The sequence below is a fragment of the Phycodurus eques genome, chromosome 6 (genome assembly GCF_024500275.1).
Source record: "Phycodurus eques isolate BA_2022a chromosome 6, UOR_Pequ_1.1, whole genome shotgun sequence".
NCBI classification, from domain to species: domain Eukaryota; kingdom Metazoa; phylum Chordata; class Actinopteri; order Syngnathiformes; family Syngnathidae; genus Phycodurus; species Phycodurus eques.
Genome location: NC_084530.1, coordinates 17,787,025 through 17,800,456, shown reverse-complemented (window position 1 = coordinate 17,800,456; position 13,432 = coordinate 17,787,025). Strand labels below are relative to the sequence as shown.

At 42.5% G+C, this 13,432-nt stretch overlaps 1 protein-coding gene across 4 annotated transcripts in view; it reads left to right on the top strand.

The window, feature by feature from the left end:
• The window catches only part of mad1l1 (mitotic arrest deficient 1 like 1), a 71,523-nt gene that overhangs the window by 36,567 nt on the left and 21,524 nt on the right, over positions 1–13,432 (top strand). For 3 of the 4 annotated variants that reach the window (XM_061679842.1, XM_061679841.1, XM_061679839.1), the window contains 2 exons: positions 6,766–6,857; positions 6,979–7,069. In XM_061679842.1, the coding sequence (XP_061535826.1) occupies positions 6,766–6,857; positions 6,979–7,069 (183 nt within the window). Of the gene's footprint in view, positions 1–6,765; positions 6,858–6,978; positions 7,070–8,078; positions 8,203–13,432 lie in introns of those variants that run through there. The other variant, XM_061679843.1, reaches the window with a different exon arrangement.

The following is a 13,432-nucleotide window of genomic DNA, read 5'->3' as shown; positions in this document are numbered from 1 at the left end:
TGACGTGCTCCATGACTTACATAGTTTCAAGTGTAAAATCATCTATGCTATATACTTGGTCTTCTACAAACCCCAATTCCAATGAAGTTGGGACATTGTGTAAAACATAAATAAAAACAGAATACAATGATTTGCAAATAATTTTCAACCTATATTCAATGTACTACACAACAAAGACAATATATTTAATGTTCAAACTGATCAACTTTATTCTTTTTTTTTTTTTCAAATATTCACTGATTTTGGATTTGATGCCTGCAACACGTTCCAAAAAAGCTGGGACGGGGCATATTTACCACTGTGTTACATAACCTTTCCAACATTAAGTGATTGGGAACTGAGGAGTTGTTGAATTTTTGTAGGTAATGGAATGGGAATTGTACAACTTCAGTTGCTCAACAGTCTTCGTTGTCGTATTTGGTGCTTCATAATTGCCACACATTTTCAAGGAGAGACAGATCTGGACTACTCGAAGGCCAGTCTAGTACTTGCACTCTTTTGCTACAAAGCCACGCTGTTGTAACATGTAGAGAATGTGGCTTGGCATTGTCTTGCTTAATTAAGCAGGGACATCTCTGAAAAAGACATTGCTTGGATTATAGCATATGTTGCTCCAAAACCTGTATGTACCTTTCAGCATTAATGGTGCCTTCACAGATGTGCAAGTTAGACATGTCATAGCACTGATAATAATCCAGATGGCTACTTTCCTCTTTAGCCTGGAGGACAACGAAGTCCATAATTTGCAAAAACAACTTAAAATGTGGACTCGTCAGAGCACAGCGCACTTTTTTACTTTGTGTCAATCCATCTCAGATGAGCTCGGGCCCAGAGAAGCCGGTGGCATTTCTGGGTGTTGTTGATATATGGCTTTTGCTTTGCATGGTAGTGTTTTAACTTGCATTTGTAGATGTAGTGACGAACAGTGTTGACTGGTAATGGTTTTCGGAAGTGTTCCTGCACCGTGTGGCAATACCCTTTACACAATTATACTGGCTTTTAATGCAATGCTGCCTGAGTGAGCGAAGGTCACGGTCATTCAATGTTGGTTTGCTTCCGTGCCACTTGGCGTGCAGTTTTCTCCAGATTCTCAATCTTTTGATATTATGGACCACAGATGAAATCCTTAAATTCCCATCAATTGTACATTGAGAAACATTGTTGTTAAACTCTTGGACTATTTGCTCACGCAGTTGTTCACAAAGTAGTTAACCTCTCCCCATCCTTGCTTGTGAACAACTGAGCCTTTTGGGGATGCTCCTTTGATACACAATCATGACACTCACCTGTGACTGATTAACCTGTTCACCTGTGGAATGCTCCAAACAGGTGTTTTTTGAGCATTCCTCAACTTTCCCAGTCTTTTGTTGGCGCTGTCCCAGCTTTTTGAGAACGTGTTGCAGGAATCAGATTCAAAATCAGAAAAACCGTAATGTTCATCAGTTTGAACAATGTCTTCTCTTTGTAGTGTATTCAATTGAAAATAATCTGAAAATGATTTGCAAATCAATTTGTTCTGTTTTTATGTATGTTTTACACTAATTGTTCCCAACCTTTTTGGTTGGTGCTCATGGACCCAAATGGCCCGCAGTCCGGTACCCCCATGGTTGGGGACCTTCATTGGAATTGTATTGTATATTATGATCTCAATGTTATAGAGGAATTGTCAGACGTGCCCCTCTACTCGCCCTCTTAAACTTTGGCCGTCTCCATGTCTGCACTCACTCCATCCTACTTTTTAATGGCTCCTTTGTTGCTGGGGAGACGTCAACATGGCGGAGGCGAGTCGCTATTGACGCGTGAAATCCACCTGTCTCCCAGAGCAGTAATTACTTCTCTGTCTCGGGGAGGCAGCGGTGAGGATTAGTGGCAGAAAATATCAGTGAAAGATGGCAAATGGGTGTGTAAATGGAAATGAGGGATAATGGCCGGAAAATGCTGCAATGTCAGAACAAAAACTTGCAAGGAAGACGTGGACAGTCTTGGGACACGCACCTCAGATGGAGCTTCATTTTCCCCTTTTCCACCAAAACCTCAGGAAAGTTTAGTTCCTGGTAACAAGAGGTCCAGGAACTAAAAGGTGGCCCTTGCAGTCTGCTTTTCCACCGCACCTCAAAGTTCAAGGTGTTTAAGCGGACGTTCTGAGAACCTGTTTACCCGGGTAGTTTTTTATGGAAATTATGGAAATGCAGGCAGGTACAGTGGAACCTCAGGTTATGAATGACGCTGTGTACGAACAATTCGGGTTATGTACAAAATCTTTGTAGAAGAAATGCCTCTAGTTACGTATGTGTCAACCGTCGAGACCTTCAAGTTCCTGGAAATTACCGTCTCTCAGGACCTGAAGTGGGCGACCAACATCAACTCCGTCCTCAAAAAGGCCCAGCAGAGGATGTACTTCCTGCGGCTTCTGAGAAAGCACGGCCTACCACCGGAGCTGCTGAGACAGTTCTACACAGCGGTCATCGAATCAGTCCTGTGTTCTTCCATCACAGTCGGGTTTGGTGCTTCTACACAAAAAGGACAAACTCCGACTGCAACGGACAATCAAAACTGCTGAAAGGATTGTCGGTACCCCTTACCCACCATTGAGGACTTGCACGCAGCCAGAACTAAGACAAGAGCGTGCAAAATCCTCTTGGACCATCCGCACCCCGGTCACTAGCTCTTCCAGCTCCTTCCCTCAGGTAGGCGCTACCGATCAATGCAAACTCGAACTAGCAGACATTCCAACAGCTTCTTCCCTCTTGCGATCAACTTCTTTAACACCTAACCTACAATTCCATTACAACATGCTGGCAATTTTTTGACTTGAGTTCATTGTCGCATTTCTGTGGGGCCAATTATGTATTACTCGTGCACTCACTGTAGTTGTCTCGCCATGCTGCACTATTTGCATATACTGGCCACTCATGCCAGAGTACCATCTGCTCCATTTGCACACTGATTGAGGAGTATCTGCAACATTTACACAACCAACATTGTCCCAGATTATCGCACTACTCGTCACTTTAAACCGCATACACTCCTTGAAGTCTCGGCACCCTTTGCACAATGGTCATTGCACCAGACTATTGCAATATTCGTCATTCGAACTGCTCTAAGTGCAAGAGGACTCTGCATCTTTTTGCACAATTGTCAAAAAAAGTACAAAAAAATAAAATACAAATAAATAAATGTACCGGCATTACCAGATAACTAGCAACCCTTTACTGCTCAGTGACTGTTTTTTTTAATCAATGTCTTTCTGTCTCCAAAGTGTTCTGTAAATTGATTCTGTCGTTGTACTAGAGCGCCTCCAACTACCGGAGACAAATTCCTTGTGTGTTTTTGGAAATACTTGGCAAATAAAGATGATTCTGATTCTGATTATTTTCGGTTTGCGAACAGTCTTGGTATGGACAAACGGAAGGATCTATGTTGTGCTTCTACTCGCGCTGTGACAATCATTGACTCTGTGCATAACGCTTGGGTCTAAGTTGAAAAATAGTTGTCTGCTCCGTGACGTAAGGTGGAAATCTGTTCTTGGCAGAAGTTCCGCCTCAACATTCTTGAGCATGCAATCACAAATCTAAGAGCATTTGTCATTGACGTAGTAAAAAAAAAGTCCAGAAATAATATTATCTTCGTCAAAACATTGACATTTTTTTAATTGTAGCATAGCTTTAATTTAAACAACAAACGGTTAGCGTTGGCGTAGTCACGTCAAATAGCTCTCGACGGAGGAGTTCGCTCGGCGGAGGTTCTGCCTATACGCACATTCAGCCAATCAGATGCAACCAGCAGCTGCCGCATTATGAATGAAGATGAAAGAGGTGCGCGATCGTAGCATGGAACTTTTTCTAAAATTGTAATAAAAGGGGCGGCACGGTGGCCGACTGGTTAGAGCGTCAGCCTCACAGTTCTGAAGACCCGGGTTCAATCCCCGGCCCCGCCTGTGTGGAGTTTGCATGTTCTCCCCGTGCCTGCGTGGGTTTTCTCCGGGCACTCCGGTCTCCTCCCACATCCCAAAAACATGCATGAATTGGAGACTCTAAATTGCCCGTAGGCATGACTGTGAGCGCGAATGGTTGTTTGTTCCTATGTGCCCTGCGATTGGCTGGCAACCAGTTCAGGGTGTACCCCGCCTCCTGCCCGATGACAGCTGGGATAGGCTCCAGCACGCCCGCGACCCTAGTGAGGAGAAGCGGCTCAGAAAATGGATGGATGGATGGATGTAATAAAAGGGCTAACAGTCAGTATGGCACCCAAGATAAAAAGGGAAACTGCTAAAGATAGTGTTAGGAAGCATTTTTCATACAGCTCAAAAATAGTGTTCGGAAGCACTTTTCATACAGCTCAGCTCAGAAATAAGTATTTAACATGTCATCATTTTTCTCACTACATATATTTCCAAAACTGCTATTGACACAAAAATTTCACCAGATGTTGGGAACAACCCAAGTAACCCACACATACAGAGTGGAACAAATCAGATCAGAAATTAAGTTGTGTGTAATAATGTGAAATGACACTGTGAAAAGGTATTGAACACGCCAATTGGTATTTATTCAATACTTTATACAAAAGCCTTTGTTTGCAATGACAGGTTCGTGACGCCTCCTGTATGGAGAAACTAGTCGCATGTATTTCTCCGTGATTTGGTCCATTCCTTCACACAAGCAGTCTTCAAATCTTGAAGGTTCCGTGGGGTTCTTTTATGGACCTTGAGTTTCACTTCTTTCCATAGATTTTCCATTGGATTCAAGTCAGGTGATTGTCTGGCCCATTCTAGAAGCTTTATTTTTTTCTTTGAAACCAGTTGAGAGTTTCGTTGGCAGTATGTTTTGGATCATTATCCTGCTGAAATGTCCACCCTTGTTTCATTTTCATCATCCTCGTAGATGGCAGCAGATTTTTGTCAAGAATGTCTCTGTAGATTTGCCCATTCATCCTTCCTTCAGTAATGTGAAGTTTACCAGTACCATTTGCTGAAAAGCAGTCCCACACCACCATGCTCCCACCTCTGAATTTCACTGTTGGTATGGTGTTTTTAGGGTGATATGCAGTACCATTTCTACTCCAAACGTGGTGTGCATTATGGCATCCAAAGAGTTTAATTTTGCTCTCATTAGACCAGACTATATTCTCCCGGTATTTAACTGGCTTGTCCAAATGTTGTTCAGCAAACTTTCAACAAGCTTTGACATGCTTTTTTTCAGCAATGGTGTCTTGCGTGCTGAGCAGGCATACAGGCCATGGCGGTGGAGTACATTACTCACTGTTTTCCCTGTGACAACAGTACCTGCTAATTCCAGGTATTTTTTAAACTCTCCACAGGTGCTTCTTCGCTCATGGACAACTCTTCTGATTATTCTTTGCACTCCTCTGTCAGAAAACTGATCGAGGCAAATCTGTGGTAGTATTGTGGTGTCTCGAATTGTCGCTTTTGTTGTCTGGTGGCACCCGTCAGCACCTTATTCGAGTAAGGGTTACCAGAGTTTTTGCCCAAGAGTCAGCCTGTAACCAATGCCATCGTTATGTTTTGCAACAATTAGTTTGCGATGGACTTGAGTCGGCTCTTGGCTCTTATCCATCATGCGATGTGTCTTGACTCACACCTTGGCAATGAGACCTTTTTGTAGGCCATCAATTAGGACTGAACCACCTGATATTAATTTGCACTGAAAAGGGGCTGGATTGCTGTTTGATTATTGATAGATTTTAGGTGCTGTCTTGGCTTTTCATGCCTTTTTGCACCTCCCATTCTTCACGTGTTCAATTCTTTTCCCCTGTGTCATTTCACATTATTACACACAACCTAATTTCTGATCTTATTTGGTGTACTTTCTTTGTATGTATGGATTACTTGGGTTATTCCCAACATCTGGTGAAAATTTGTCAATAGCACCTTTGGAAATATATTTGGTGAGAAAAATGGTGACGTGTTAAAAATACTTATTTCAGCCGCTGTGGATAAGCAGAACGGTCTGTGCGTTGTGCGCCCTTCATTGACTGTGCGTCACGCAATGGAACTGAGGTAGGCACTGTATCTTTTTTTTTTTTTTTTTTTAATGTTTATTAGACTGACAAAAATGAGAGAGCGCTCGCTGGTGGTAGTATTAGCGAGGAAATAAAAAAAATATCAAAAGAAATGTGCAGCAGATTGCATACATGCAAATCAGTTGCCTATCGGCGAAATTCACCGTTTTGAACTCAAAATGAATCGTAACTCGTAGGGATCCGATGAGTTATTTTCTGGGAGGCGTTGATGCCGGCGTTTTCCTGCTTCCTCCACTTGAGAACCATGGATTTGTTGATCTTGAATTCTCTCGCGGCTGCTTGAGTCCCATGTTCCTCCGCGTAACTGATAGCTTGCAGTTTAAACTGTGCTTCGTAAGCGTGTCTCTTTGTAGGTGCCATTTTCAGGGGTCCTTAGCCAAACCGATGTTGTTTTGCACAATGCACATACCGGCACTCTAAACCTACTGGGGGCATCACTTTAGTGTCCTCTTTCATGCGCACCCTTCCCCCTTTAACGTCCGCATGCTGTCCTCAGTCACGTCCGCCTTTCCTCTATATAAGCAGCGTGTCGGCAGAAAATGCTCCCAGTCAGTGAAGCGGAGCGCTCATCAAAGTCACACAAAAACATTTACAGATTTTGGAACTCGGTGCACACATAAGGTGCCCCGGCGTCCATTTTGGAGAAAATTTAACACTTTTAAGTGCGCCTTATCATCGTGAAAATACGGTACAAACAATTCTTGGGCCACTCCTCTGTTACAGATGCAGTATGAGATGGAGTCTCTGAGGAAGCAGCAGGCCTCAATGGATGACATCACCTCCTCAGTGAGCAAAGAAGAGGTTACCATGCTCAGGTTGGTGGCTACACCCACACAGCCAACCACCATTTTGGTTGTTAAGAGTTTCACTACCAGCAGTAATTGATGATCATTGGGGTTGTAACTCGTTCAATAAAACTCCGTTTACGTTTTACAGGCGGAAAATTGAAGAGCTGGAGATGGAGCGGCAGCATTTGGTGGAACAGAAAGAAACACTGGAAATGAGACTGGAGAGACACAACCTACAGGCAAGTAGCTATTTTTTACCACTCTCCAATAACTCACACGAGACCAGGGGTGTCAAACTATACTGTATGCAGAATTATTAGGCAAGTGTCATTTTTGAGGATTACTTTCATTAATCAACAACCACAGTGCTTTAGGTTCAATGTGAAATGTGAATAAACCTCAAACAAGAATGTTTAAGAAAGTAAAAGTGAAGTTTAGGCTTTCTTCGGAGAATATTAATATGTAGACAGTTATTAGTCAGCTATTGGTGTGCAGAATTATTACGCAACTAAATGAAAAACACATTTTCCCATGTCACTTTTGTATTTTGTTTGTCAATTATAAACAAACAACTCAAAACATTCTGAAAATTGATCAAAACTGCAAAATATAAAAAAGTGACCAATATAGCCACCCTTGTTTTCAATAACGGTGATAAGCCTTCCATCCATCGATTCTGTCAGTTTCGTGATTTGTAGTCGATCAGGTTATTGTGCCGCAAAAACCAGAGACTCCCAGACATTGTTCCGAGAGCTGTACTGTTTTCCTTCACTGTATATCTCCCGTTTAAGAACTGCCTACAAGTTCTCAATTGGGTTCAGGTTAGGTGAGGAAGGTGCCATGTCATCGGTTTTTCATCTTTTTCATGTCTTTACTGGCCAGCCACGCAGAAGAATACTTGGATGCATGTGATGGAGCATTGTCCTTAGGGTTGGGCATCGGGAACCGATATGAATCAGGACTGACGTTACGGTTCTCCCGAATATTCAAATTAACTTTGCTGGTTGCATTTCTTAACCGAAAAGCACTGATGTCCGTATTGGGAAGCTTTTATTTTGAAGGTGGCTTTTGCCGCGAGTTGGCGACTTATTACCGTAATGCCTAGTATGAACAAAATTAAGGGCGGCTGGCTTGACTGCTACTTTACGAGTGGAGGCTGGCTTGACCGCAGTGAAGAGACATGCTTACGAAGCACAGTTTAAACTGCAAGCTGTCAGTTACGTGGAGGAACATGGGAATCGAGCAGCTGCGAGAGAATTCAAGATCAACTAATCCATGGTTCGCAAGTGGAGGAAGCAGGAAAACGAGCTTCGCCAAGAAGACGAACCGGAGTTTCCGCGGAAAAAATAGAAAAACAAAACGCAGAAACAAGGTGAGGTGGCCCGAGTTGGAAGACCAACTCGAGGAAGGAGGAAAACGAGCTTCGCCAAGTCATGAAGACAAAGCTGAGTTTCCGGGGGGAGAAAAAGAAAAACAAAACTCGGAAACAAGGCGAGGTGGACCCAAACGCTGGACATGTGTAAACAGGGCGTTCAAAGTGAAGTTGCGAGCGGCGTGTTAGCGATGGATGACAGATGTCGATATATATATATATATATATATATATATATATATATAATAGAGAGAGAGAGATATACGTGTGTGCGTGCGCGTGCAAGCAAGCGTACCTATGTGTGTGAAAACTAGTTGCTGAAACCCGCTCAGTTGGGTTTGTCCTCGTCGCTGGGTGTGCGGCGGGCCTTACTTAACTAAGCTCCTCAGTTCCACCCTCTCCTCTTTTCAACTTGTCCGTATGAGCGTGTTACATCCTTGCATTCGTCGGGTCTTCCAAATCTCCAACTGAGTTGGCCTGGCGCGCCGATAATGAAACGTGAGAGACAGCGTTTCTGCTTCAATTTGGCGCCAGTGTGACAAGAATCTCTGTGTTCTGAAGCATGACCAACGCATTTAAGGCAATTACAGTCAAAATGTGGGTAGGCATGAGTGTGTGAATGCAGCCAATGGATCAGATTGGCTCTTAGAGCTGCTTTTTTTTCCTCGCCTCAACTCCTTAACGCTCACCGGGCGGGGGGGGATTTGGCAAACACTGAAGGAATGAATGTAAGTGACCAGATGAAAAGGCATGACTGGCTTGTTGAATCATGTCAAAATACTGAGATTCAACCGAGTGTCTGTGGTAAGAAAGTAGCTGAATGGCCTTGTCTTCAATGTTTACAAAAATATTTGTTTGGTTTCATGAAAGCAAAGCAAATTTATTTATATAGCGCATTTCCTACACAAGGTAACGCAAGGAAGTAAATGTCAATGAACTGAAGACTAAGTCTCTTTGATACTAAGTGTTGCTTTGATATTTTTAGAGCCATTGTTTGGTCATTAAAGATGAAGGGATGATAGCTTTCACATATGACCAAACCTAATGAGTGTGAAGTGAACACTGTCGTTGAGTGTCTGTAATATTTACAAAAACATGTACGTTAGCTTCATTGAGGACTATAAATCATCCTAAATGTTTACAAAAACATGTGAGAGGTTCACTGAAGTCTCGACTGTCTTTGATATTTTGAAAAATGTGTATATTAGGTGAGGACTAAAGTATCTTTGATTTTCCCAAAACATAAGGGTCTTTCCCACCGCCGGAACCTTTGCAGGAACTTCTCTAGCTACCTTGAGAAAACTACTAGGGTACGGAAGGTTCCCCCAGATTTATTTAGTTCCCCCTGGCAGGTAGGGTTAAGCGGGCTGTGCTGACAAACGGCGATTGGTTGACAGACCTGTAGGAGTTTACTTTTTCATTCACAGAGGCGCCATTATGTGGCGTTACGCAAGGCTAGAAATATCCATCCATTTTCTGAGCCGCTTCTCCTCACTAGGGTCGCGGGCGTGTTGGAGCCTATCCCAGCTATCATCGGGCAGGAGGCGGAGTACACTCTGAACTGGTTGCCAGCCAATCGCAGGGCACATACAAACAAACAACCATTCGCACTCACATTCACACCTACGGGCAATGTAGAGTCTCCAATTCATGCATGTTTTTGGGATGTGGGAGGAAACCGGAGTGCCCGGAGATAACCCACGCAGGCATGGGGAGAACATGCAAACTCCACACAGGCGGGGCTGGGGATTGAACCCCGGTCCTCAGAACTGTGAGGCTGACGCTTTAACCAGTCGCCCACCGTGCCGCCAGGCTAGAAATAAGAGGATTAAAATACATTGACTTGCAAACACCGATCTTTTACGTTTTACCGCTGAGCCACACTTGGTGGACAAAGAGCAGGCTTTCCAAACTCTGTGCTCGCCGAGCTTATGTCCCCGGGCTTCAGCCGGGCTCAGGCGGCGACTTGCAACGCAATGAAGCTATCGTGTCATGCAGTCGCAAAACATCAAAATAAGTGATTTGGTGAAACTATACCCTTGTCACGTAGGTCTGTCTGGAACTGTGTTTTCGTGGAGGGTAACAAACTTTGAACAACAAAATAACATGCCAATTAATACGTTTTTAGGGATATAAATATAAAATAATACGTCCACACAGGACACAGAGTCTGAACCGGAAATGAATTACTACGTCACTGCACACGTCACTTCATAACGTGGCCAGGTTGAAATTATATTATGATTACTAATAAATATTTGTAATATAATATAACCTTTATTAGTCCCACAATGGGGAAATTTGCATCGTTTAGCAGCAAATAAGACGTAATTAAATTTCTTCGTCTTACATGTACTTGTATGCATACAGGAAGTACATTGAACAAAATCGAAACCAAAACTGTTGTCCATACATAAGCTATCCAATTCAATCTATCAGTAATGTTATTGGTTTGTTTGCAAAATGGAGTGCTGAGTTTTGATTGGGATGTTTGAGATCTGCTTAACCTGCTTTAATAATGTGTTTTTGTTTGTTTTTGTTTTTTGTCACAAAGTTTGAAAACAGAATTGGTAAAGGTGAATTAATCCATAGACAGATATTTGTGATGATGAAATGTCAAAACCTCATATCCTGGTACTTTGTTTCAGGCTGCAACTGCAATCACAATTAAGGTTGATGTAATACAAACATTAAATGACAAATATTGAAGCCATAATTTATTTTTCTATGTTTACGATTATGACTGTTGCACGGAAGTGTTCTTGACAACATTTTGAAAATATGGAAATTAAGACAAATTTGGACAAATTGTTCTGGAAGTGAATTTTTATACGTTGGCAGCTCTAGATCTGTACTCAATCTATCGTTAGATTTCCCTCCGTGCTACTGAGGGGATCCTCAGTAGTAATATGCTTGCGCCAATCGGGATTTACAAAAACATGAACTTTCGCTTCATTGAAGACAATTTTTTTTGTTGGTGTGAATGGTTGTGTCTCTCAATGTGTAAGTCCTGTGATTTACAGCCAATCAGTCCATTCCATTGGTCCTTTCCTACTGGTGAGTTCTTGACAAGGTATTGTAGAAAGAATTAAACTTTCTCCTTGGCTCCCTCCTCTATTCCAATATTGAGCACAGTAAACCAAATTTTTCTCCACGTAACAGCCCAGCAAATATCCAAGCTTGTACCAAGTCCAGGCGCTAAAGCATCGACATTGTTATTGTTCAATTTCGTTTTCTTTCATTCCGCGCTCACTTTCACCTGAAATGACGCTGGTGGTATATTTCTCCGCTTTGTCTTTCATGTTGTTGCTGCCAAAAGTCCAGAAGTTGTTGCCCTTGCAAGAGATTGCATCAAGCAAGCCGCTGTGACTATACTTTGAGATCGAGGAGAGATACACTGATGAAGCCGTAATACACGCCTCTATCTATTTACATTTATTTCAAAACATGGATTAAAGGATCCACAGTTTTGGTTGCGCTTTCTTGGTAACTGAAAAAAGGCCCAGTGTCTTGGCTTTGGACAAGAGGTGACATTGAAAAGATTTGGTCTGAGTTTGTCAACGAACTCATGATTCAAAGAAATTTAAAAGGAAATTTTGTTGTGGTTTGAAAATTTCAAAGACTGAAGTAAAATGAGCATGCACATTTTTGTCAATATCAAAGACTAAGTGAACTCAATGTATGTGTTTTTGTAAATACCAGCAACAAAAATCTACGTTTTTGTGTAAATATCAAAGACACTTAGTCTTCAGTGGGCCTAACGTATGTGTTTTGTACGGACCACCCTTGGTCCCTCGGTGTGGGATGTGTCCCGTCTGCCGGGCTGCTCTCGGGTGGACTCCTGGGCCCAATCCCGCCACTCGATTGATTGGGTGGGGTCCTCAGGCTGCGCAGTGCAGGCACAGCATTTACAGGACACTTCTGTCATTCATTGTGCATGCAAAATGGTGTCGATTCACTTGTATGTGTCCACAGGCACACACACCTGGGACTTTTTCGCTGGGTGTGGGGCCACTCACTTAATGCGACAAATAACTAATGAATATACGAATTGCTTGGTTATCCCCTCACTCACACTCACCTCATGTAGACTTTTATAATTCACATAGTCCCTCCCACCACACTTCAGTTGTACAGCTGGGTTCACGACCCTTGTCCTGCATGCTTCCTCTCCTGTCCTTGTCCTGTCCTATCTTGTCCTGTCTTTCCCTCACAGGGTGTAGTACTACTGCCCCATACAACACTCATATCTGTTTCATTGTACTAGATCTGTAATGCTTTACTTTTCTCATCTTGTTTACAATTAGTGATTTGTCTTTTGTCTTCGTCTCTCACTCCCCTCTAGAAACTTTGTTCCGTTCGACTGATTGACTCTGATTCTCAATAAATATCAATTATAATACTAAGAAACCACAGCGGCAGCATAAAAACTCCACTGTGACCCAGTAAAACTGTTCTAGCATAAAAGGGAAACAGATCCTCCATTCTGCTTGACCTAACAGCCGAACAGGACATCAGTGAACTTAATGTACATATTTTTTGTAAATTTCAAAGACTAAATCAGTAAAACTTAAACTTTTCAAACTTTTCTTCAGTGAAGCGAACATGCACTTTTTTAAATTTTTTTTAATTAAAACAGATTACCCTGCCTCTGTATTTTACGTTTTAAAGGTTTCTAACCTGAACGTTGTTTGGCCTCGTCTGGTCGACCTTGTTTGAATATTCTCTGATACATCTGATAAAACCTATAATACTGCCTTTGTATTTTACTTTTTAAAGGTTTCTAACGTGGACGTTGTTTGGCCTCGTCGGGTCGACCTTGTTTTAATATTCTTTTATACATCTGATAGAACTTATCCACTCTTGGTGGCCCGCATCTCCTGCGATTGGATGTTTTTTCAGCGACCCATCGCGTTGTTTTCCAGCACATACATTGACCTCATTGGATGAGGTCCTTCCACGTCTCTGCTTTCAGGCGCATTATTGTTGTTCAAAGACTAAAAAGCAGCGTGGCCTCGGGCACGCCACTAAATTCTGCAATATTCTGCCGTTTGCTTGGATTGTCTTTGAAATGTTTTCCGTTTCCATCTAAACGATCGCTTATGTTGCGTCACTTTATCTTAGTTTGCCTCGCAAATGCCAGCGGCTGTGCACAACGAGAGCTAATTTGATTCTTTTTTCGCCTGTTGTGCATCGCTGCCTCTGTGGGAGTTGGGTGTGGTTAAGATTC